Source organism: Hylobates moloch, unplaced genomic scaffold, assembly GCF_009828535.3.
Source record: "Hylobates moloch isolate HMO894 unplaced genomic scaffold, HMol_V3 SCAFFOLD_16, whole genome shotgun sequence".
NCBI classification, from domain to species: domain Eukaryota; kingdom Metazoa; phylum Chordata; class Mammalia; order Primates; family Hylobatidae; genus Hylobates; species Hylobates moloch.
The window spans coordinates 40,708,475-40,733,088 of record NW_026652291.1 but is presented as its reverse complement, the minus strand read 5'-3'; the positions used below and the strand labels follow the sequence as shown (position 1 = coordinate 40,733,088).

Here is a 24,614-nt window from a genome sequence, read left to right as displayed (position 1 = left end):
AGCCTGATGTTTTCAAGGCTCACCCATTTGTAGCATGTATCAGTACTTCATTCTTTTTTCCTGCTGAATAATATTCCTTTGCATGGGTGTCATACATTTTGTTGATCTGTTCATCAGCTGATGTTCTGTTGAGTTGTTTCCACTCTTTGGCTATTATAAACACTGCTGATATGAACTCTGATGTACAAGTTTTGTGTGGACATATGTTTTTGGTTCTCTAAGGTGTATATGTAGCATTAGAATTGCTGGGTCATAAGGTAACTCTATGTTTAACTTTTTTGAGGAACTGCTAAGTTGTTTTCCAAATAGGCTTAACTATTTTTCATCCCTACCAGCAGTGTACAACAGTTCTGATTTCTCCAGATCCTTACCAACTCTTGTTATTGTCCATCATTTTGATTTGAGCCATCCTAGTGGGTATGAAGTAGTATTAATTATGGTTCCAGGGGCATTCCCAAAGTCAGTGATGTTGAATACCTTTGCATGTGTTTATTGGGCATGTGTATAGCATCTTTGGAGAAATATCTTCAGATCACTTGCCCATTTTTAAATTGAATTGTCTTTTTATTATTGAGTTGTAAGAGTTCTTTTTTTTTTTTTGAGATGGAGTCTCGCTCTTTTGCCCAGGCTGGAGTGCAGTGGCACGATCTCGGCTCACTGCAAGCTCCGCTCCCAGGTTCACGCCATTCTCCTGCCTCAGCTTCCCAAGTAGCTGGGACTACAGGCACCCACAACCACGCCTGGCTAATTTTCATATTTTTGGTAGAGACAGGGTTTCACCTTGTTAGCCAGGATGGTCTCGATGTCCTGACCTCGTGATCCGCCTGCCTCGGCCTCCCAAAGTGCTGGGATTACAGGCTTGAGCCACCGCACCCGGCCAAGAGTTCTTTATATATTCTGGATATAAGTTAATTGTCAAGTATACGATTTACAGATATTTTTTCCCATTCTGTGATTTGTCTTTTCACTTTCTTGGTAGTGTGCTGTGAAACACAAAAGTTTAAAATTTTGATGAAGTACAATTTATTTTTTCTTTAGTTGCTAGTGCTTTTGGTGTTGTACCTAAGAAACCATTGCTCACTCAGGTTCATAAAGATTTACTCCTATCTTTTCTTCTAAGAGTTTGATAGTTTTAGCTCTTACATTTAGGTCTATGACCCATTTTGACTTTTTAGTATATGGTTTGAAATAGGTGTCCAGATTCATTCTTTTGCATGTGAAGATCTAGCACCTTTTGTTGAAAAGACTATTCTTTCCCTATTGAATTGTCTTGGCACCCTCGCTGAAAATCAATTGCCAATAAATATGTTGTTTTATTTCTGTAATCTCAATTCTCTTTCATTGATCTATGTCTGCCTTACGCCAGTACCATATAGTCTTGATAACTATAGCTTTGTAGTAAGTGTTGAAATCAGGATGTGTGAGCCCCCCAACTTGGTTCTTTTTCAAGGTTGTTTTGGGTATTCTGGGTCCGTTGCTTTTGCATATGAATTTTGGGATCAGCTTGTCAATATCTGCAAAAAAAAATCAACTATATTTTGATAGAGATTGTATTGCATCTTTAGATTGATTTGTTGAGTATTGCCATCTTAACAATGTTAAATGTTCTATTCCATGAACAAGAAATGTCTTTTAGGTCTTCTTTAATTTCTCTTTCAACAGTGTTTTGTGGTTTTCAGCATACAAGTCTTATACTTCTTTCATTAAACATATTCCTAAGTATTTTACTCTTTTTGCTGCTATTATAAATGGGAGTCTTAATTCCATTTTATGATTGCTCATTGCTAGTGTACAGGAATAAAATAGATTTTTGTGTTTTGATCTTGTATTCTGGTACATTGCTGAACACTTTTATTGATTCTTATAGTTTTATAGTAGATTACTTAGGATTTTCCATATACAAGTTCATGTTATCTATGAATAGAGATTGTTTTATTTCTTCCTTTTCAACCCAGATCTCTTCTATTTCTTTTTCTTGTCTAATTGCCCTGGCTAGATCTCCAATATCGAATATAGTGGCAAGACTGGATATCCTTGTCTTCTTACTAATCTTAGTGAAAAAGCATTGTCTTTCTCCATTAAGTATGATGTACCTGTGGGTTTTTCATGGGTGCTCTGTGTAAGGTTGGGGATATTCTCTTCTCTTCCAAGATTGTTGAGCATTTTTATCATAGGAGAGTGTTGGATTTTGTCAAAATTGTTTTCTGTGTGTATTGAAGTGATCAGGTGATTTTTACACTTTATCCTATTATCAACTTGAATTATTTTAATTGATTTTTAGATGTTAACTTAGTCTTGCCTCTCTGGGATAAATCCCACTTGGTCATAGTGTATATTCCTTTTTATGGTTGCTAGATTCAATTTGTTAGTATTTTATTGAGGATTTTTGTGTCTATATTCATAAGGAGTGTGGGATTGTGGGTTTCTTTTTTCTGATATCTTGTCTGGTCTTGATAGCAGGGTAGTACTGGCCTCATAGAATGAGTTGGGAAGTATTTCCTGCTGTTTTTTTGTGGGGTGAGAGTTTGTGAAGAATTGATATGAATTATTCTTTAAATGTTTGGTAGACTTCACCAGGGAAGCCGTCTAGTCCTGGGCTTTTCTTTATTGGAAGTTTTAAAGTTACTAATTTAATCTCTTGTTTAGACTTTTTCTTTCTAAATCTGTCAGCGGTTTGTGCCCTTCTAGAAATTTGTCTGTTTCACCAAAGTTATCCAATTCATTGGCATATAGTTCATGACATTTCCTTATCATCCTTTAAGATATTTTTTGTCTTTGGTGTTCTGCATTTATACTCCATACAGTATGTCTGAATGTGGGCTTATTTGAAGTTTAGCTTGGTGTGTGCCTTCAATCTGAGGACTAAAGTCTATCCTTAGTTCTAGAAAGTTAATACACATTATCTCTTTGAAATTTGCACCTTCCCCCATTTCCTTTTTTTTCTCTGTGGACCTCTAAGTCTATTAATGTTTATATTTCCTATCTTATTTCTTTGAATTAAATTCAGGATGATTTCTTCAGTTTATCTTTCACTTAACTAATTCTCTCTTTAGCTGTGTTTAATTTTCTATTTAACTATTGGGTTTTAAATTTCAATATTGAATATTTTATTTTAATGTATTGCTTTTTCTAATTGGCCTTTTCCTTACCCCCTTATACTATCATCTTCTTTTATTAAGATTCTTATCTCTTTTATATTTCCAATCATTTAAGCTTTTCATCTTTAAACATCTTTTGTAGACCTATTCTTTAATTTCTAGTTGAGTGCCAGTTTGTTCCATTTTCTGACTTCCTTATGTTGATTTGTTTCCTTGTGTGGTTTGAAATTTCTGTATCAGGTTCCTCTTCAGTGGTTACAGAGGATGGGATACTTCAAAGCAAGGTTTTGGAAGCGTGCACTTATTGGTGATGATGAGGTCTAGGGCATATGAGACGTGTGAGTGGATGGCTATGGTGGGGTAGAGGAAAAGACTGTTGAAAGGCTCATTCCCCAAAGCTTCGCATGTCCGGCTGTTTCTTACAAGTCTCTGCCCTAGAGTCACCTCTCTAATGCCTTCCCAGGCCTCCCTAGCTAGTGGAAATTCCCATCTCTCACTCATACTGTGTTTTCCCTCCTCTATCTTTTTCATAGCACTTACACTTTCCAAAAATGTATTAGTTGTTTGTCTACCTTTTTGTGGCCGTCTTGCTCACTGGAATGTAAGCTCCATGAGAACGAGGATTTGTCTTATTCACTGCTGTGTCCCTAGCATGTGGCACATGGTTTATACTGTCAATAAATGTGAGTGAATTTGAGTAGTCTTGTTTTCACACAGGAAGTCATCCCAGCCATGATTCTGAAGCTTTCTTCTGGGCTGGGTATGACCAGGTAGCAGAGAGGAGGTGAACAGCTTGGCCTTCCCTTCCCAAACTTAATGTCTGTGCTCCCGTTGGGGATGCCTTTTTCTCCCAGCACAACAGCCCCCAAAATACCATCCATCCTGTGTGCTTCCACCTTCTGGCATGTTTTTACACAGTGGCCAAAATGAGAAGTAGGGATTTGAGTGCCAGAGGACCTGGGGGAAAAAAGAGCACAAAACGCTGGAAGACCTGGTTCTTACCTCTAGGAGGTTGTTACTGAGTTGAGGCAACAGAACACTCAGAGAAAACAGCTTGGGATACTTGCTACTCACTGAGACCTCGTGCAGGTTGGTACACCCCGCGGGAAGAGTGTGTGGGTGAAGGAAGGCCTGTGTCTTGGGTTTGCCTACTGCTGGTTATGTACCGTTTTTGGAGGCTTCTACCGGTGAGTTATGAATTCCCAGGTGACTCTATTTGGCTCCTTTCTGAGGTTGCCCCATACTCTAGGAACTTGTTGTGAGCAAAAAGTGTTACTTTTAAAAAAGCAAAAAGTGCGTGAGAGCATTCCTATGAGGTAGGGTGAGAGATGGCCTTCTTGGCTCCGTCTCTTGGGCCCTGTGGGAGGTTGTGGAGAGAATGGTGAAAGGCACAGGGTGTGTGGATTCCAGCAAACCCTGGCTCCCCTACTTCCCTGACTGTATGGCCCTGGGTACCGGAGTGTTGTGAGGAGATTATGTAGAGAACGTGTTTTGCCCTATGTCTGGTATACTCAAATAAATGCTAGCTGAGATTATTTCAGCCAGGCATTCGGAGAGCCACTTGTGCCTCAGTTTCCTGACCTGTAAAATAGGGATGGCCACCTGCCCTTCCTCTCTGCCCCCACTATTGTGAGGGCAGAAGGGTTAATTATCCTTCAGCCTCGAGGGCCTGGGATGGGGGAGGTGCTGCATAAACAGAGCATTGTTGTGCTGCTGAATGATCTGGCTTTGTTCTGAAGTCTTCAGTATTTGATTCCTGCAGTTAGTATCCCCTGTGCTTAATTGCTGGAGGTTTGTACAGGTCCTTAGCCCTGTGGTGCTCACCTCCCAGGGCTGTGGCCTGGGTCCCTACCCAGCGGGGACCTGCATTCCCAACCTGTGTCGGGAAGTTGCATTTCCTGGGCTAGGGCCCCCCAGCAATCAGGAATGAGAGAAATGCAGAAAGTATGACCCACACGCGGAACTGGTTCTGAATAGAACATTTATTGACGAAGTTTTGCAGGAGGCGGCGGGCGCTTTAATTCCCGAGGCTGTTGGTGGCAGCTCGCTGCTCACACCAAGCCTGTTAACTGCTGGGCTGCCGGTGCTGGGGACAATGCGGCTGCCCGGCCCCTCGCCACCCTCGTGGTGCCTGGATGGGAGCTCTCCTGAGGAAAGCGGTAGGTACCCGGCTGGGGCCAGGCCAGGGGATGGGAATGGGGTGGGATGGGGGGCCTCTAAGCCTTGCCGGACTTTCCCTGGGAAACCCAGCCAATCACAGGCTTTGGGGTAAAAGGCAGGTTTTTCCCTTGTGGGTTAGACACTGAGGACCATAAAGGGAGCAGGCATAGGTGAGCTGCTCTTCTTAGTGGACTGTCATGTGGCTGGGTGACAGAAAGACAGCCCTTTGGGTGGCAACTGTAAATGGTTCTGCTGGGGCCTTCAGGGGGACTTCTTGTCTTGAACATTTGGAGTTGGTTGGTTAGAGAAGGTCATGTAGGACCCTACACACACACACACAGCAGAGTTAATCACACACACACACACACACACACACACACACACACACACACACACACACACACACACACACACACACACACACACACACACACACACACACACATACACACACAGAGCAGAGTTAATCTCCCACTTCTTCCTGATGTTTCCTTTTCCCAGAATCCACAGAGGGTGGTTGTTTTGGATCAAACCAAGCGTCAGCTGGTAGAGCAGTTGAAAGGAGGTTATTCCCCTGCTCTCTCTCCTCCCTGGTGGGCAGCAGACCCCAACCCTGGCACCCACCACTTCATAGTTCAGAGCAGCAGGAGCATGGAGGTCGGGGCAGATTGACCGCAAATCAAGGCCTCACTTTTCAAGGAGTAGATGCTGCTTCCTGGGCCATGTCTCTACACGTGTGCACCCCAGAATTGCGATTGGGTAATACTGCCCCACTGGTCTGAATTCTGGTCCATGTACCCTCCCAGCTGAGGCAGGAAGTGCCCCTCCTCTACCCAGGAACTGGTTGGATGAGTTTCTTAGGCGTCTCTGGTGAGGCCCCTTAGTAGGGGAAGCGGGGAACATGGGGGATGGGGGAAGGAGCTATGGGTACAGAGGGGCCCCCTGGGCCCTGTAGGATAGGGGAAGTGTGTGTTGTGGCCCTGCTGGCTGAAGGGCTGGCTGCCTTTGGGAATTTACACGTGTGTGAGTGTGTGTGTGAGTCCATAAGGTCTGCTTTGGAAAATCCACTTTCCTAACTTCTCTGGGTCAGGCACCAAGCCCAAGGTCAGAGCCCAGGGCAAAGAAGGGGGGTGTGTTGGAGCTCTTCTCTTGCTGTATCACCTTCGAAGAAGAGGCGAGGCCTGAGGGAGGGGGAAGGCCGGGGTTGTCTACATAACTTTCTGGGTTTGGAAGCTCATGCTTGGAATTGGGAAGGGAGTTGTGTTTTAGGGAATTGCCCTGGCAGCTTTGCCTCCAAGCCACCATTCTGATGGGCTTGGGAAGGGAAAGTGAGAACTAGGGGAAGGAAAAAACCCTTGGGTAGTAAGATGCCCACAAACTCCTCCCCCAGCCCAGTTGAGAGCTGCTGGCCTGAAATCCCACTGAGAGATTTCTTCCATTTAAGAACTGGCATCTCAGTTTTCTAGAGTAGGTGTTCTCTTCCTGCTCCTAGAGGCAGTTAATTTAAATGTAGCTTCATCTCTTGACATTTCTATTGGGTCTCATTTCTTCCCTCTTTACAAGGGTTGGAATGGGTCTCATTCTTTTTTCTAGCCAATGTTCCTCGATCTCTCGCTCCTCCTTGAAGCTGTCTCTGAACAGCCAGCACCTTCCTGGGCTTCTGCATTCTTCTTGAACACTCCTTGGCTCTAGGGACACCTGCAGCCACAGCCCATATCATGGTTTGGACCTTTTTAGGGCACATTCTGACACCTCATCTCATGGAGCCCCATTTCCACATGTCTTGGTAGTTGTTCTTCCAGACCTGGCTTGGATCTGTCCTTTCCCACAAAGCCACGTGGATTCCTTCCATCTGTCCTTGGCCTGCCTTGCAGCCTGGCCTCTTGTTGCCAGATGCCCGGGGCGTGGGGGTGGTCTGGGTCCTCTCAGGACTCAGCTGCTCTCTTGGCAGCAAATGCACTCAGATCTCTTCACCTGGCAAAAGCTTACTCATCATTTATGACTCAGCTAAGATGTCACCTCCTCCTAGAAAGCTTCCTGGTCCCCCAGGTAGCACTAGCTACTCCTTCTGTTAGCACAGTTTATTTATTCATGTTTTTATACTAGGACTCAAGGCATTGTTTTGTGAATACTCTGTTTATATGGCCATTTTTCCTTCTGAAGTTCAAGTTCTTCAAAGACAGGGACAATGTCTTTTTCATGTGATATCCCCAGGGCCTGGCATTCATGTTGAATGAATTCCCAAACTGGAGGCAGTCTTGAACTCCTATACTGCTCATGCCTGGATTCTCTCCCTCCTTTTCTTACAGATGCCTTGTCTTGTTTTGCCTTATAGCATATAAGCTCTGAAGAGTGGAGTCTGTGTGTGACTTGTCCTAACTGCAGGGCTGCCATGATGTCTTTGTGCACAGTAGGTGCTTGGTAAACAGCTTAGGTTGGAAGATTACTAGGGTGATCTTCAAATCAGTGAGAGATTGAGGCACAAAGAGCCCACCGACTTGCTCCTGATCATGCAGTGGCTAGGCAGAGCTAGGGTAGTTTGGAGGAGTGCTGGCTGTAGTCCCTGGGCTCTTTCATACACGTTCTTCTGCTTTTCCTTTTTTTGATATTCCTTGTGACTTAGGAATGGGTCCACACTAGAGCCTTTCCCAGTACCTTGCTGTTTTGTCTTATGCCCTGGCCCTCCCAGGTGTCTACCCTGCAGATGGGTTTAAAACCCGAGGACCAGTGTCAAGGATGGTTTTTGTTAATCACTTATTTGTGCTTTTGCTCTCTCAAGTTGCCTTAACTTCTGCTTTTGCTCAGTCCTGCGGTGCTCCCTGGCCCTGTTCCTCTCCAGCTCCTGGTAGTATATGCCGTCTCTCCGTGTGGATCCCAGAGGAATGTGCCCTTTCTGCTATAGCTGAGGGATTCAGGCTCACTTAATACTTCATTTCTTGGCTTGACCTCCTATTGGGTATGGGTGTCAGACTACTTTTCCTTTCCAGCTGAACTGCTGTGTGTCTGCCCTTAGAAGATCATGGTCTATATTGATGTTGAGATCATAGAAGATGGATAAACACATGGGTGGTGGGGGAAGGTTAGGTCATGCTGGTTCACCAAGTTTAACTTGTATCATTATTATTAATTTGAGATGTGGGTCAAACATGATAGATACAAGGCAGAAAAATCTCATTGTCTTGATGCTTGCAGAACAAATAAGTGATTATCCGTTATCATCATCACCACCACCACCGTTCTCGGTGGGCTTACTCTATGTCAGATGTACGGGTTACTTACTTGTATCATCTCAACCCTGGAGACAACCCAGTCAGGTTGGCACTCTTACTGTGCCTATTTTCCTCACGAGGAACTTGAAGCTTGGTGAGGTGAAGTGACTTCCCAAGGCCACATACAGCCAGGAAAAGTGGAGGGCCTGGAAGTCAAATGGGGTCTGCCTGACTCCACAGCCTATGGATGAGTTTACTGCATTTGACCTCTGTGGGCTCCACTGCATCTGTGCATATTCTCTTTTCTGCCAAGGAAGCAGAGGGACCCAGTGGGGCCCCTCCACACCCACTTGGTTCCCACTGAGATTCTCCAGTACTTTTGAACCTGAGGCAGTAGTAAAATGCAGCTTCCTCCTACCCGCCCACCCTCCTCCAGCCTAGAGGCCTCAAAAGAAGCAGCTGCTGAAATGGGGATGAGGCTGGAAAGATGGCAAATTTGCAGGGCTGGGTTCTTGAACTTTGCTGGTAAGTAGCAGCGGTCCTGTGAACCTTTTTGACCTCAAGATGAGGGAGGTGGGGCCTCTGGGAACTTTGGATCTGTCTGATTTCCAGGGGGTAATTTCTAGTAACACCTTTTAGGGCTTTCTTTGGCTGTTCCATTTTTGGGGCACATTGCATAGTGACAAGTTGTGCTGGCAGCCAAGTGACCTCTACACTGGCTGTGAACCAGAGCAATTTATAATCAACAACACTTGCCCGCATTTGGCTTTAGCATATGTTTACATGAAACTTCCTGGCAAACTGCTTTTCCTGGGACTTTTGCAGGGAGACCAGATCATCACAGCCCCTTTTCTAAACTTGGCCACTTTCCCCCTCCTCCCAGTCTCTTGTGGCTGGTCACCTAGTATGTAGCCCAGCGGGGAAGCTATGCCATGCTCTAGCTCCCTGTCTGGGGCCAAGTAGGATGGGACTACCGGGGTGAATGAGCAGTCACCAATCCTGGCGCTTCTTGGTTGATGGGAAACTTGCTGGCAGTGACTAATGTGGAGACTCATTAGGCTAGGAGGAACTGGCTTTGGTCTTGACCTCACCCACTGTTTACCTTTCTCTTGACTGTGTGAGTGGTGAGCTTATCCAGGCACCATCTCAGAGTCCTTCCAGCAGGCATTTATTGAACACCTAATGTGCCTTGCTCTCTGGGGCTGAAGGGAAGGTATGGGAAAGAAGGCCCAGCCCACTGGGTTTTACTGTATTGTCCAGAAGAGATGCATGTACATATCAAGCCCCAAGACCAATGCTTTAAGTGATAGGGTGTTTTGAGTTCAGAGGAGTATATTACCTATTGCCACTGTAACAAATTCTGCAATCTTAGTGGCTTAAATCAACACACATTTGTTGTCTTAAAGTTCTGGAGATGAGAAGTCAGACTGGGTTTGCATGGCTGGGTTCCTTCTGCAGGATCCAGGGCAGAATTTGTTTCCTTGCCCTTCCTAGCTTCCCAGGCTGCCTGTATCCTTGGCTTGTGGCCCCTTCCTCCATCTTCAAAGCCAGCAGTGTAGCATTTTCCAGTTCCCTTCTCTCTGTCCCTCTGCTTTTATTGTCCCCTTTTCCCAGCTTCTTGTCTGCTTCTGTCTGACCCTGACTCCTGCCGGATTCCTCTTATGAGGACGCTTATGATCACATCAGGCCCACCTGGCTAATCCAGATAATCTCCCATCTTAAGATCCTAGATTTGATCACATATGCCTTCTATGTCCCTTTTGCTATATAAGGTGACATTCATAGGTTGAGGGTCAGGCTGTAGATATCCTTGGGCGGGGGCGTTATTCAGCTTACACTAGTGTATATGTTGGGAAATGGTTGAGGAGGCCTTTCTGAAGGAGGTGATTGCTAAATGTGTATAGGCAGAGGGTCTGGGGACACATTCCAGGTTTGAGAGACAACATGGGCACATGTTGGGGAGGTGGGGACAGGGGGGTGTGGATGAACAGCCCTCCCTCTGAGCTAGGTGCCTGGCTTTCCTTTCCTTCCAAGACCAGGCCGAGGGAACTTTCTGGACTTCAGTTTCAGGCCCAGACTTTCTCCTGGAGTCCATGTGGGAGGGCTCCCCTGGCAACACACAATCCTTTTCCTTCCTGGCAGCTGTGGTCCTGCTGCAGGGACCCAGCCAGACTGCAGGGGCCCTGCTGCTCTTAGGTGGTGGGAAAATTCATGCCCGAGGGAAAATGAATTTGAGCCAGCTGGGCTGGGTTTGGGTGGCCCAGAAACCTTGGTCACACTGTTGGCACAGCCTCTGCAGGCAGTCACGTTGCTCACATGCACACAAAGTCACTCCCCGGGGAGCCTGCTCTCGCGCTTTATTATGGTACTCAGGGCTGCTGAATCTCCAGGAGGGATGGGAGGGGTCAGAGTGAGGAAACTGCTGGGAAAGGGGGCAAGGGTCCCCTAGGAGGGGGTCCTCCCCTCCCCCAGGAGAGCCCCTAGAGTGCGGGGAGCAGTGGGAACACACAGGCAAGAGCTGGGCCTCTGGGGACAGTTCGGGAGCCAGGTGGCCCAGAGTGGTGCCGAGCTGTGGGTAAGAGCACAGCCGAGGGATTTCACCATCTTTAGTTGAGATCTTAGTTGAGAGAGATCTCTCTCTGGAAGTTCACATTGCTCCCACACTGTTTTTTCTGGAAAAGTTATAGCTTTTCTCTATTGCTTCCTTCTGGCACCCTTTTTGAAGATATTCTGAAAGTGCCGTCGTGGGGATTGTTTGGGGGAAGGACAAAAGCCGCTGGGCCACCCTGGCTTTGAGAGCCCTTGGAATATTTAGCAGATGATGTAGTTGAGGGATGAAGGCCACACAGGAGAGCTGCGCCATCGCCATCCCCGAGCGAGGACTTTCTTTCTTCCTTTCTTTTTTTGTTATTGAGATGGAGTTTCGCTCGTTGCTTAGGCTGGAGTGCAGTGGTGCGATCTCGGCTCACTGCAACCTCCTGGGTTCGAGCAATTCTCTTGCCTCAGTCTCCCGAGTAGCTGGGATTACAGGTGCATGCCATCACACCTGGCTAATTTTTGTATTTTTAGTAGAGATGGGGTTTCCTCATATTGGTCAGGCTGGTCTTGAACTCCTGACCAAAGGTGATCTGCCCACCTTGGCCTTCCAAAGTGCTGGGATTACAGGCATGAGCCATTGCGCCTGGCCACGAGGACTTTCCCTGTGTGCAGGTGCTGTGTGGATTCCTCCCCGACTGGGGCCTTTGGAGCAGCTGCCCCTGGGGACCCTCCTTGCTCATTTTCTGCCTGGCTCCAAAGCAGCTGTGGTGTGGTGTGGCTTCTGATTCTTGAGTGTGGGGTGAAGGGCAGTGGATGAAATGATGACATCAGCCTCTGAACCAGAATGTTTTCTGGGGAGTCTCTGGTGTGCCCACCAGAGGGTTCATCCCCAAGTGTCCTCTTCCCCTCTACTACCTTGTCCTCAGCTCACTGGCCTGGGAGGGAGGGCCAGTGGGAGTGGGCTGACTCCTGGGCATTCCCCAGGACCAGAGACACAGAGTTCCAGAAGGCTCCCCATAACCCTGTGGGATGGGGGAGGAGCAGGGTCCCATTGCCTCAGTGACAGGAGACCTGAGGACAGAACACAGAGGCTGTTGTGGATTATAAGGGTGTCCCTTTTTTCTTTCCTGTTGGGTCAGAATGGGGCATGGTGCTGAGGTGTAGTGGGGAGGGGACGGACGTGGCCCCAGTCTGCTGTGCTGGGAATCCAGGGACCTGCTGCAGCCTGCCTGCCTCTGCACCTGCAATATTCAGGGAAGCTCCTCCAGAGGACAGGTGTGGGTGGAGGAAGGGTGTGGTTTAGGCTTAAATTTAAAGAAAAAAAAAAAGAAACCTCCCTCTCTCCCGCTCTTCTGCCCCTGGATCCTTAAAGGTATATGTCTGAGCTGCTTCTTAGGCCCATCAAAAAGAAAGCTTGGCTGGGTATGGTGGCTCACACCTGTTAATCCCAGCACTTTAGGAGACTGAGGCAGGAGGATCGTTTGAGGTCGAGGCTGCAATGAGCTGTGATTGCACCACTGCACTCCAGCCTGGGTGACAGAGGGAGACAGGGTCTCAAAAAAAGAAAAGTCTTTGGGGATCTGATCAAAGAAGGTTTCACAAGTATAGGACTTGAGAAAGAGAGTTTTCTTTTTTCTTTTCTTTTCTTTTTTTTTTTTTGAGATGGAGTCTCGTGCTCTCACCCAGGCTGGAGTAGAGTGGCGTGATCTCAGCTCACTGAAACATCTGCCTTCCGGGTTCAAGCGATTCTTCTGCCTCAGCCCCCCTAGTAGCTGGGATTACAGGCACCTGCCACTATGCCCGGCTAATTTTTGTATTTTTAGTAGAGACAGGGTTTCACCATGCTGGCCTGGTCAGTCTCGAACTCCTGACCTCAAGTGATCTGCCCACCTCTGCCTCCCACAGTGCTGGGATTACAGGCGTGAGCCATCATGCCTGGCCGAGAAAGTGAGTTTTCCAGAAGACTGATTCACTGATTGATGACTGACTGGATTGATTCATGTTGCAAGATGGAAGAGGTCATGGCTGGGGCATACTTAGGAGAACTGGAGACCCGTATCTGGTAGGATGGGGTAGGCTTGGGTACCTGGTTTGAGGGTTTGATTGCTGCCTGCCTCATCACCTCCTTCTCTGGCCTCCTACTTCCCTAGCAGACAGGGTCTTCCAGGATGTGTTTGAAGACCTGAGTTCTCATCCTGGCTTGGGGGAATCTTATGGTATGGAGTGGTGCTCCTCAGGTAGGAAGGAAAGGCTGGCCTCGCCCAGGGAGCACGAGGGGAGGCACTTTAACTGTCTCTGTGGGAGTCTGAGCTACACACACATAATGGTTCCAATCCGGTGTCTTAGGGCCAGAATGCACTCCAGCTGAGTGCGATGCACTCAGAATGCACTCCGATTGAGAGCGATGCCTCTTATCCGTCACCATCAAACAGTGCCTCCTGACAGTCTGCACTAGTGTCCTGCTTTGTACTCAGTGCCTCGTTTGTTCTTCATCCCTCCCTGTCTTGGGCTCTTGGTTCTTTTCCAGCAAGTCCTCCTGCCCAGGAGAGAGAGAGTCTTGTGATCTTGGGTCTCCTGGTCACTACAGGGCTTCTCTCGTCATCCAAAAAGTTTATAGTCCAATTCTGGTGACCTCATGCTTTCTCCCTTTTCCTTTCTGCTTACCCATGACCTGTGATCCTTTGACCGGGGATCTGTATTTTACCATATTGTTCCAGCCGGAGAGTGAATGGCCAAAGGTCACATAGTAGCAGGTCCAAAAACTGCCTTAAGGAATCTTGACTCAGTCCTTCCGAGTGTCATGTCATAAGCCCCAATCCTTCAGGTCTTCATATGTCCCCTGCAGCTTATGCTGAAGCAAAGCCATGGCAGCCAGGTCTGTGACCAGTCCTTTGCTTATGGCCCTGGCTGGTGTATAGTCCGTTAGGGAGGCACTGGGCAGGAGAGCATGAACTCTAGAGCCTCAGTGCCTGAGTTCAAGTCCAGGCTCTACCACTTACTACTTCTGTGGCCTCCAGTGCCTGCATGTATAAAACGAGGGTAGTAATAGAACCCACCTTCTGGAGTTGTTGCAAGGGGTTAGGCACTTTACTACGTACATAGCGCTTAGAGTATTTTAGCGGTTGGCTGTTATGCTTTGTTTTAGCCTTAGGAGATATGAGCTTAGTTTGCAGACAGGTAGCCTATGGTCAATCAGAGAGAAAACTTCTCCAAGTAGAAAAGACATATTAGTTTCTGGGTTTGAAGTGTGCTTATGTTGCTATCCTCTTGCAGTGGGATCCCCAAAGAGGGACCCTCAAAAGGTCCCTTTTAGAGACAAATCTCCCTAATTGTGTGTGTGTTGGGGTAGGGGTGGGGCTGTGAGTAATCTTTTGCTTTAAGGCTGTGAACTGGCTGGCTGTGAAATCCATTTGGGAGTGGGTCCGTTTCCATTTAGCTTCCCCAGAGAAGCTGACTGACCCCAGATGTGATCTGGGAAAGGTCTTAGGCTGTAAATCCCTGCCCCTTTGTTCCCTGCTGGGATGGTGGTGGTGGTGGGTGGGTGGGGTGCCTGACTGCAGTGCGCTTTGAAGGACATCAGAGTGCCACAGGGCTGGGGGTTAAGGGCTGGGTTGGAGCTTGGGTTTTTGTCTGTCGGTGCTGGAATGACATGGTGTTGCCCTGCCTGCTGGTTCTGTAAAAGGCATAGCTGATTAATTGTAAAGGCCCTTTTGAGGAGGGAGGAAAAAGCAGCAGCCCTACAATTCCCGGGGGGCTCTCCTCTGAGCAGCTCAAAGAGCTTTACCAAAATGATCCTGCTAATTAGCCCTCCTGGCATTGCATTGCGCTGCGGAGGGGAGCACTGGGCTGTCGCTGAGTCCCCATCTGCAAGTCGAGAGGCTCATACAGAGCCCTTTGGAGGTGACCCCCTCCAGTGAGACACAGTGACAAAGTGCTGTGCTCCAGAGCATCCTGGCCAGTTTAGTAGGCAGGTGGTAAGTAGGTCTTGAGGCGCTTGATCTGTACCTCAGTAAAAGCATCAATTTGTTCACCATTGTTGTTCATTTGTTAAATTGGCCCTTAAGACCCCTGCTTTTTAGTAACTAATGGTGTAGGGCAGAGGGTCTCAAACTAGTCACACTGTCTCAGGCGAGTGCTACAGTAGGAGAAACCTGGGAGGTAGTAAGAGAACGCAGAAAGAGTTCCCCAGGTTTGGGGGATGTTGGAAGGTTCCTGGAGGGGGTGGCGTCTAATCGGAGACCTAAAGATTGGATGTAAATTACATAGGTTGGGGGATGGTACCATATGGGGTGGATGGGGACGAGACTACGCCGAGGCAGAGAGAACATTTGCAAAAGCCAGAGACCCAGGGGTGTTGCTTTCCAGGTTCAGGCAGAGGCACAGAAAACCAGGGGCCAGTGCCAAGGTTTCCCAGAGTAATGGCAGCTTCTAGATTTTTCTCCTTGTAGCTCAAGCCTCTGCCCTTTGGTCATGTCTGGGGTCTAGTTACTTCTGAGCGCTAGAGCTAGGGGTAGAAGACTCGGGTCAGTAGGGGTGGCAGGGATGCCCAGGAACTTACTGTTTTCCTGTGAAATAGCAATGAAATGTGTACTCTGGAAAGTGGCATTGGTGAGCTCTTTGGGGTGGGCATGGGTTTTGCATGGGTGTCCCTGTCCTTCCCGAAGGCTACAGCCTGAAGTAGTCTGGCCACTCCACCCTTCCGTCCCCTGGCTGCTCCAGGTGGGCCTGCCTGTGAGCCACACCATCTGCTTAGGGAATAAAGTCCACCTGAGGCTCTGTTTGCCTCACCTGAGTGCAGTTTACTGCTTTCTCTGCTGCCCCCACCCAGCTGTGCCAACGGGAGCTTACAGAGACTCACTGATGGCTCAGCCCTGGGGAATTTCCTGGGGCCTGGGATGAGTCAGAGGCAGCCTGTACCAGGTGCTGGGGTGGGGCTGTGGAGCCGGGGGATAATGCTGGCTCAGCCAGTCAGTATCCAGAAAGTTTGAGGTTCGTGGTGAAGCCGCTGGTGCCCCTGAGGTTTTGCAATCTTAGGGGAGAATATTACCCCTGGTATGTGTCTTGTCTTAACATTGTAAGAACCGGATCTTTGCCCATCCCTGTACAGTGACCCCAGCACAGGCCACAGACAGGTGGGCACTTGAGAAGTTCTTCTTGACGACTGCCAGTATTATCACCATATTGATGGTGTATGGAGCACGTACCCTGTGCCAGGCATCATGCTCAGAGCTTTACGAACAGCAGGTGGCTTCATCTGGGAGGACACAGCCATGGGGTAGGCTGTATCCATCCTCATTTTACAGGTGAGGAGCTGAGGCTCTGAGGGACTAAGTACTGTGCCCCAGCAGTGGGGCTGGCCTGTGAATTCCTTAGAGCGTACCTGGACCACTGTGCTGGCAGGTGGACTTGGGCACCCTCATCAGTGCTCCTAGAGTCTGAGAGCACGGCTCTTCTTGGGATTCAGTTTTGTTTTGTTAATTGTGTTAAATGTAAATACACATAACAAAATTTACCATCTTCACCATTTTAAGTGCACAGTTCAGTGACAGTAGGCACATATCATTGTGCAACTGTCATCACTGTCTATCCACAGAAGCTTTTCATCTTCTAAAACTGAACTCTGGACCCACTAAACAATACCTTCCCACCCCACCTGCCCCCACCGCTGGCAACCGTCCCTCTGTTCTGTTTCCGTGGGCATTCAGAGGTTGACCCTTCATCTGTCTGTCTTGTTGCAGAATCTCCCCGGGGTGCCCTCCCCAGGCAGCAATGCCAGGATGCCTGTGTCCACCTCCCTCCACCAGGATGGCAGCCAGGAGCGGCCGGTGAGCCTGACCTCTACCACCTCCTCGTCGGGCTCCTCCCGTGACAGTCGCAGTGCCATGGAGGAACCCAGCGGCTCTGAGCCTCCCGCCGAGAATGGGGCAGCCTCCCCGAGAGGCCGGCATCTCCCCAACAGCAACAACAACTCCAGCAGCTGGTTGAACGTGAAGGGGCCCCTCTCCCCGTTCAACAGCCGGGCAGCGGCAGGGCCTGCGCACCACAAGCTCAGCTACCTGGGCCGAGTGGTGCGGGAGATCGTGGAGACAGAGCGCTTGTATGTGCAGGACCTGCGCAGCATCGTGGAGGTGCGTGTCGGGGGCCCTGTGGCACAGCGTTCTAGCAGAAGCCTGTTTCACCCTGGGAGGGAAGCTCTCAAAAGACCCGCTTCCCATAAAGTAGTTGGAGGACTGGGGTCTCCCACCCTCACTGACTGCACTGTGAAAGCTGTTGACCCCTCAGGCTTCCCTAGAACCTTGGGCCAGATCAGTAGCTTGGGCTGGCAGGAGTGAGCATCGTTGATAGGGAGGGTGGATCCCCAGCCTGCCTGGGAAGATGGCTCTAGAGAGCCTGTGCCACAGAGACCGAATGGAGTGAAGACATGGGCTCTGGGCCTGGCCCCATGCATCCCCTGCCCTGTTGTTTCCTGGCCGTGCGGAGCCTCAGGTTCCTTCTCTGTAAGACGAAGCAACACCTACCTTGCAGGGCCACTGTAGGTGAAGGGCACGGAAGGGCAGCTGTGTAGCTTCCACTGAGGAAGCCCTCTGCCCCACTGGCTCGGGGCGTGGATTAGTTTCCTAGGGCTGCCTTAACAAATGACCACACACTGAGTGGCTTAAAACAGCAAATGTATTCTCACTCAGCTCAGGAGGCCAGAAGTCCAAAAATCAAGGTGTTGGCTGGGTTGGCTCCCTCCAAAGCCTCTGAGGGAGTAGGTGTTCTATGCCTGTCATCTAGCTTCCAGGGTCCTGGCAGTCTTTGACATTGTTGGCCTGGAGATGCGGCCCAGCACCTTCCCGTCACCTTTTTCTTTGTGTCCCTCTTTGTCCTCCCTCTCCTCTTATAAGGATAGCAGCCACTGGATTTGGGGCCCACCCTAAATCCTATCTGAAGTCATCTTGAGATCCTTACCTAATGGCATCCACAAAGACCTTATTTCCAAATAAAGTCACATTCTGGGGTTCCAAGTGGACATGAATTTTGGGGTGGAAGCTGTCTCACAGTAGGCAATGTCTGTGAAGTGGTGTCACAGCAGGGCTGAAACGAGGTGTGGCTAGGGAAGGTAGTGGGCAGGGTTGTGCCGGGGGCCAGGTTCTGACCACCTCCCTCCACGCAGGACTACCTCTTGAAGATCATTGACACACCTGGGCTGCTGAAGCCAGAACAGGTCAGCGCCCTCTTTGGGAACATAGAAAACATCTACGCACTGAACAGGTGTGTGAATGGGCCTGACACTCACCATGTTCTGCCTGCGAGGCCCACCTCAGGGCCTAGGGAGGAACCCTGGATGTCCCTGGTCTCATGGGCCTGTGACATGTGGGCCTGGGGCCTGATCTCTGAGGACAGGGAAGGGTGGTCCATCTCTGTGCCCTGGGCTGATGTGCTTTCTCTCAAGGGCAGACGGGGAGATAATTTGAGGGTGTGTGCATATTGGGTCCAGCCTGAGCCGGTGCCCCCTCAGGGGGCTGCTGGGCCCTTCCTTGCACACTGATTCTCTTCCCTGTGGGTGGCTTCTCCATCCTTCTCATCTTCATTTTCCATTTGCACATCTCTTAATTTCTTATCCTCCTTTCCACTGACCCCAAGGGCTCCCTGGAGATGATCTGACCTATTAGTGGATTGCACAACCGAGGCAAGACACATGTGGGAAGCCAAATAAGGCCTGGCCAGGGGCTGTGCCAGGGCAAAGGGCATGGGTCTGCTGCCTGGGGCCACAGACTCCCCAGGGAAAGTGCACTGCTCTGGAGGGGCAGGGCTTGAGGGAACAGCGGTGCTAGGACAGCAAGATTCGTTTCCCAGGCCCCTTAAGATGGGCAGAGGGAGCTCTGGCTGTGTAAGCTAGAGAAGTCTGGGAGGGCAGGGTGCAGGGAGGACTTAGGCCAATGGTGAGGGGTTGGGAAAAGAGGAGGAGCATAGAGGGAGGAGGCAGGCAGCAGTGTTTCTAGGGGTGCCAGGACTCACCTGTCTCTCCCCATGTCCCACATCTTGGGTGCCCTGGCTCTTTTGCTAGTCCTCATTCTCTCTCTTTCACCCTTTAATCCTCTGCTTTTGTGTGTTTGACTCCTTCTGCCTGCAGAGGAGCTGTGTCCTCCTGAGGTGGGTATGGGGGTCCCCCCTTCCTCTCCCGCTTGCTGAGCCTGTAGGTCTCCTGACTTCCTGCTTTGTGGCTGCTTTGTGCTGGATACTTTCTGTGGTTGCTGCCTGGGGCAGGACTCCCTCTGAGGCTAGAAGCCCCAGTTCTTTAGCAAAGCAATAGGGCTGGCTGTCAGTCAGGGTTCGGGAGGTTGGGGAGGGGGCAGTGAGGGGCATTGTCCTCTGCAGAGGGTACAGTGGCTGCTCTTCCCTCACCCAGCCAGCTCCTCAGAGACCTGGACAGCTGCAATAGTGACCCCGTGGCTGTGGCCAGCTGCTTTGTGGAAAGGGTAAGAAGGGCTGGGCCCTTGCCTCTGTCCTACCTTGCTGAGAGCTCAGAGAGACAAGAACTGCCAGCATAAGAGGACATCTGAGTCCTGGGGATCCCTTTCCAGGGAAAGTGCTGGGTGCTCTGTCTTGAATGAGAAGGGTGTTCTGAGGGGAGCCAGGGCTGTTGGGTGGATGGGGTGTCCTTGACAAATAGGTATAAAGATGGCTCTGTAGGCATTTGGGAACAGAGGACAGAGGATGCTCTGGGGGCCAGGGGCCTATCTGGTACCACCATCTTTACAGTCAAATGAGAATCTCCCTGAAATCACCATTTTTGATCTCTTCTTAGAGCCAAGAGTTTGATATCTACACCCAGTATTGCAACAATTACCCCAAGTGAGTAATTGGGGTGAGAGGGAAGGCAGAGCCATCTGGTGAGTCCAGAGCCCCCCACTTCCTCATCCAGGCCTTCCCCAGGTGGTGACTGGCCCTTCTCCCACTCCCAGCTCCGTGGCCGCCCTGACGGAATGCATGCGGGACAAGCAGCAGGCCAAATTCTTTCGGGACCGGCAGGAGCTGCTACAGCACTCACTGCCCTTGGGCTCCTACCTGCTGAAGCCAGTCCAGCGCATCCTCAAGTACCACTTGCTGCTCCAGGTAGCTCCTTGGTCCTCCCAAGCACCTGGGGCCTGGGGAGGGCAGGGCCTTTGAGTCAGGGGTACCTAAGCCTCTATCTTCCGTGCAGGAAATTGCCAAGCATTTTGATGAAGAAGAGGATGGCTTTGAGGTGGTGGAGGATGCCATTGACACCATGACCTGTGTGGCCTGGTACATCAACGACATGAAGAGGAGGCATGAGCACGCAGTCCGGCTCCAGGTGCTCTGGGGCTGGGAGGCTGGGGGAGGGGCAGGGCTGGGTGGGCCAGGCTTCGGCTGGGAAGAGGGACTGTGGCCACCCTGCTGGGATGAGCTGGGCAGTGGCATTGGGGGAGCCTTTGTGGCACGGTTTGCAGAGCCTCCTAAGGCCCCAGTGGCCTGACTCTAGGGGTTGGGGCCCTTCTGCTGCAGGAGATTCAGTCACTCCTCATCAACTGGAAGGGGCCTGACCTGACCACCTACGGGGAGCTTGTCCTGGAGGGCACGTTCCGCGTGCATCGCGTGCGCAATGAAAGGACCTTTTTCCTCTTTGACAAAACGCTGCTTATCACCAAGAAGCGGGGCGATCACTTTGTCTACAAGGGCAACATCCCGGTAACCAGGCCCTGCCCCATCTCCTCCGCCATCTTCTCTCCTTCCCAAAGGATCTGGGCTCCCCTTCTTGTCTGCTTCTTGGGGCTGCAGCACCACCCTTCTGAGATCACCCTCCCTGCTTCCCCAGGCTGTCAACCTTGTGCTTGACCGTCCTTTTCCTCTGCCCCTAGTGCTCCTCCCTGATGCTGATCGAAAGCACCAGAGACTCCCTGTGCTTCACCGTCACCCACTACAAGCACAGCAAGCAGCAGTACAGCATCCAGGTGAGGGGAAGGTGGGGCTCAGGGGCTAGGGAACAAGATGCCCAGGGGACACGTGCGTGGGACTCCTGGCTCCTCTGCTCACCTAGCTGCCCCAAGCCCCAGTGTCTCCATCTGTAAGGCAGGGATCATTGCAGGTACCTCTCAGGGTCAAAGTGAGGAGTCAGGTTAACCTCACAGAGGCCCCAGCATGGCCCCACTTTTTCTCCCTGGGTGGAAGCACTGTCCATGCTAGACAGCTTCAGGCCTGTAATGATAACCCCTGGGTCCCTTTCCCTTGGGTCCTCCCAGGCCAAGACAGTGGAGGAGAAACGGAACTGGACTCACCACATCAAGAGGCTCATCCTAGAGAACCACCATGCCACCATTCCCCAGAAGGTAAGTTCCCCTAGCTCCTGACTGGGTGCAGGGAGAATATGCTCCTCTGAGCCAGCTCTGCAAGGTCCACTGGGGGCTCACCTTCTGGATTTGGGCTCCAGTGGACAGTGAGTGTCAGTACAGCAGTTGCTCCGGGCCTTGGTGCAGCACCGCAGGGTGTCCTTGTACAGCAACAGTAGGTCCTATGGGCAGGGAAGGCCGGCACATGGTAAGGTAATAACCAGGTGCATTTCCTTCCCCTTCAGGCCAAGGAAGCCATCTTGGAAATGGATTCCTATTGTAAGTGTGCCCTTTTCTGCCTGTTTTGTCCCTAATTGTGCACATTGCTAGGTCAGGCTGCATCCTGGGGAAGCTTTACCTGATAATTTTATTCTAGGAGCAGGGAGGACGGGGGCCTCCTGTTAAGGGCTGGGGGATGAACTACATGATTAAGGATGCTCTCCTGCTGAGTGGTGGGACTCTCGGTGCCTGAAGCTCCCAGCTGGAAGATGGAGGGAGCTCTGGAGGCTCCTGGCCCTGGAGCTGGGTGGGTGTAGAGGTCTGGCTGGGTATGGACAGGGTCTAGGGTAGGCCAAGGCCAACTGGGAATCAAAAGCTTGATCGTCTCTCTCCTGGGTGCAGATCCCAATCGATACCGCTACAGCCCAGAGCGGCTGAAGAAGGCTTGGTCCTCCCAGGATGAGGTGTCCTCCCATGTGCGCCAGGGGCGCCGGCAATCTGGTAAGAGAAGGGCTGTGGAGGCAAGAGGCCTCTCCCTCACACCCTTGCCCAGACTGGGGACCGTCTGCGGCAGTGTCCAGGACTGTGGCACTCACCTCTGCAGAAACCCTGGGAAAGGCTAGAGCGGGCCTGGACACACACCTGGGCTCATCCTCTCTGTGTGCTGGTGCTCCCCACACCAGGTACCCCTGGACCCTCGTTGCCTACCAGGTCTGGAGCCCACCTTTTTCTTACTTTTTTCTTTCTTTCTTTTCTTTTTTTTTTTTTTGAGAGATGGACTCTTGCTCTGTCGCCCAGGCTGGAGTGCAGTGGTTCGATCTCGGCTCACTGCAACCTCTCCCTCCTGGGTTCAAGCGATTCTCCTGCCTCAGCTTCCCAAGTAGCTGGGACTACAAGCGTGCACTACCACACCCAGCTAATTTTTGTATTTTTTAGTAGAGATGGGGTTTCACTATATGTTGGCCAGGCTAGTTTCGAACTCCTGGCCTCAGGTGATCCGCCCGTCTCGGCCTCCCAAAGTACTGGGATTATAGGTGTGAGCCACTGCACCCGTCCAGCCCACCTTTTTCAAGGCCCTAGGAATACTTGCTTACTTGGGCCTTGGCACCCCTTCTTAGCCCCCTCCCTCCTTTGCCTCTTGGGAATACCAACACCAAGTCATTCAAGAGTGACACTTGGACATCGCGGATGGCCCCAGCCCAGTCCTGGAACAACTGAGCAGAAGCAGGACCCGGGGAAAACGAGTTCAGTGGCACCAAACCCAGACAGGAAATATTTACTTTGGGTCTCAGGAAAAAGTTCCATTTTCCTCTCTTGAGTTTTCTTCCATTCCTGGACTTGCTAGGGTGTGCTCGGATTATTGGAATGAATCGTCTATTTGAAAAGAGAAAACCTTGCTTTTATTCTTAACTCCGTGGTGATGAGTGTGTATGTTTTCTACATTGGTTTTTTCATTGCTATTTAGTGCGAGGCCCAAGGACAGGTCTGGCTTAAGCCAGGTGTCTGCCAAACATATACCCAAGGTGGGAGTTGGGGTGAGAGTTGTCTTTAAGACCCCGGGAGAGAAGGATTCTAAAGTGACTGAGAGCGGTGTCCTGGCTTGGGTTCACAAGTGTGTTGGGTTTTGATTGGTGATGACCTGTGGGTCCCCTGAATGTGTGTGGATTGACATGTGGGTGTTCGCCTTCTAGAAGGTGAAGCAGTGGCTTATAGAAGGCTTTTGTGGTTTTATGTTGTTGGTATTGCTCTGGGTGGATCTTGAGCCCTAGGCCACCTTGCTATGCTTGCAAAAGTTTTATGGTTTTTATAGTTAAAAGCTCCACATGAGGATGTTGCTTTCTTCTCTCTAGCCCTCTTTCTTTTCTCTTCTCTTTTTTCTTCTCCTGTAATTCTCTCCTTGTCCTCCTCAACTTGCCGTACCTTAAAATTTGAAGCTTCTAGCCCATTGATGTGTTCAGCAAGTGATAATGTTGGTGGTAGTGATAGCTCTATCCTAGCGTTAGCATCGAAAGCTTAGCTATGGATGTACAACTCTTTGAATATACTTAAAGCCATTGAATTGTACACTCTAAATAGGTGAATTGTATGTGAATTATATTTCAATAACGCTGTTACAAAAAACCCCCAAACTTTAGGTGTCCAGGGCACTCAGGAAATGAGCCATTTTAAAGAGCTGAAGTTTCCACATGGCTGAGATTTTTAGCCTGTAAATACTAAGAGTTGGATTTTTTTTCAAAAAATATTTAAAATATGTTTTAACTGTTATGAAATAGCCAGCCAGCCTCCCTCCCTCTCTCCCTCCCTCCCTCCCTTCCTTCTGTCCCTGTCGCCCAGGCTGGAGTGCAGTGCAGCGGCACCATCTGTACTCACTACAACCTCTTCCTCCTGGGTTCAAGTGATTCTCCTGCCTCAGCTGCCCAAGTAGCTGGGATTACAGGCATGCACCACCACGCCCAGCCGGGTTTTTTTTTTTTTTTGTATTTTTAGTAGAAACAGGGTTTCACCATGTTGGTCAGGCTGGTCTCGAACTCCTGACCTCAAGTGATCCGCCCGCCTTGGCCTCCCAGAGTGCTGGGATTACAGGCATGAGCCACCCCGCCCGGCTAAAATAGACATCTTTCTAAAGCATGTTTTGTGCTCTGGAGCCTTTTAAAACAGAAGGTGCTGCCCACCGTTGAACCTTTCCTTTTCTGGAGTTAATGCTACAGCATCACTTAGGGTGTGTGAACTGCCAGATGCTTGAGGGGCCCCAGAGGCTGTGGGTTGCCATAGAGACAGCCTGCGTTTGGCGTGTCGTGCCCCTCTTCATGGTTCTTCTGTAACACTGAAGTGTTTGTTCTCATCGGTCTAAGCATGTTTGTCTGTAGTAGCCCTTCTTTCCCTCCTGTCTGTTAGAAAGCGATCGTTCAGGCCAGGCGTGGTGGCTCACTCTTGTAAACCTAGCACGTTGGGAGGACGAGGTGGGAGGATCACTTGAGGCCAGGAGTTCAAGACCAGCCTGGACAACATAGTGAGGCCTTGTCTCTACAAAATTAAAAAATTAGCTAGGCTGGTGGTGT

General features: G+C 50.0%; 1 protein-coding gene across 2 annotated transcripts in view; it reads left to right on the top strand.

Annotated features, from left to right (window-relative positions):
* The window catches only part of PLEKHG3 (pleckstrin homology and RhoGEF domain containing G3), a 46,062-nt gene that overhangs the window by 9,152 nt on the left and 12,296 nt on the right, over nucleotides 1-24,614 (top strand). Inside the window, exons 1-12 of one of the 2 annotated variants that reach the window (XM_032179319.2) lie at nucleotides 5,193-5,257; nucleotides 16,744-17,133; nucleotides 18,162-18,259; nucleotides 19,398-19,467; nucleotides 19,797-19,843; nucleotides 19,954-20,104; nucleotides 20,193-20,324; nucleotides 20,516-20,698; nucleotides 20,869-20,961; nucleotides 21,250-21,336; nucleotides 21,582-21,615; nucleotides 21,958-22,056. In XM_032179319.2, coding sequence (XP_032035210.1) covers nucleotides 5,234-5,257; nucleotides 16,744-17,133; nucleotides 18,162-18,259; nucleotides 19,398-19,467; nucleotides 19,797-19,843; nucleotides 19,954-20,104; nucleotides 20,193-20,324; nucleotides 20,516-20,698; nucleotides 20,869-20,961; nucleotides 21,250-21,336; nucleotides 21,582-21,615; nucleotides 21,958-22,056 — 1,408 coding nt within the window. In that variant the 5' untranslated portion in view covers nucleotides 5,193-5,233. Of the gene's footprint in view, nucleotides 1-5,192; nucleotides 5,258-16,743; nucleotides 17,134-18,161; nucleotides 18,260-19,397; nucleotides 19,468-19,796; nucleotides 19,844-19,953; nucleotides 20,105-20,192; nucleotides 20,325-20,515; nucleotides 20,699-20,868; nucleotides 20,962-21,249; nucleotides 21,337-21,581; nucleotides 21,616-21,957; nucleotides 22,057-24,614 lie in introns of those variants that run through there. The other variant, XM_032179320.2, reaches the window with a different exon arrangement.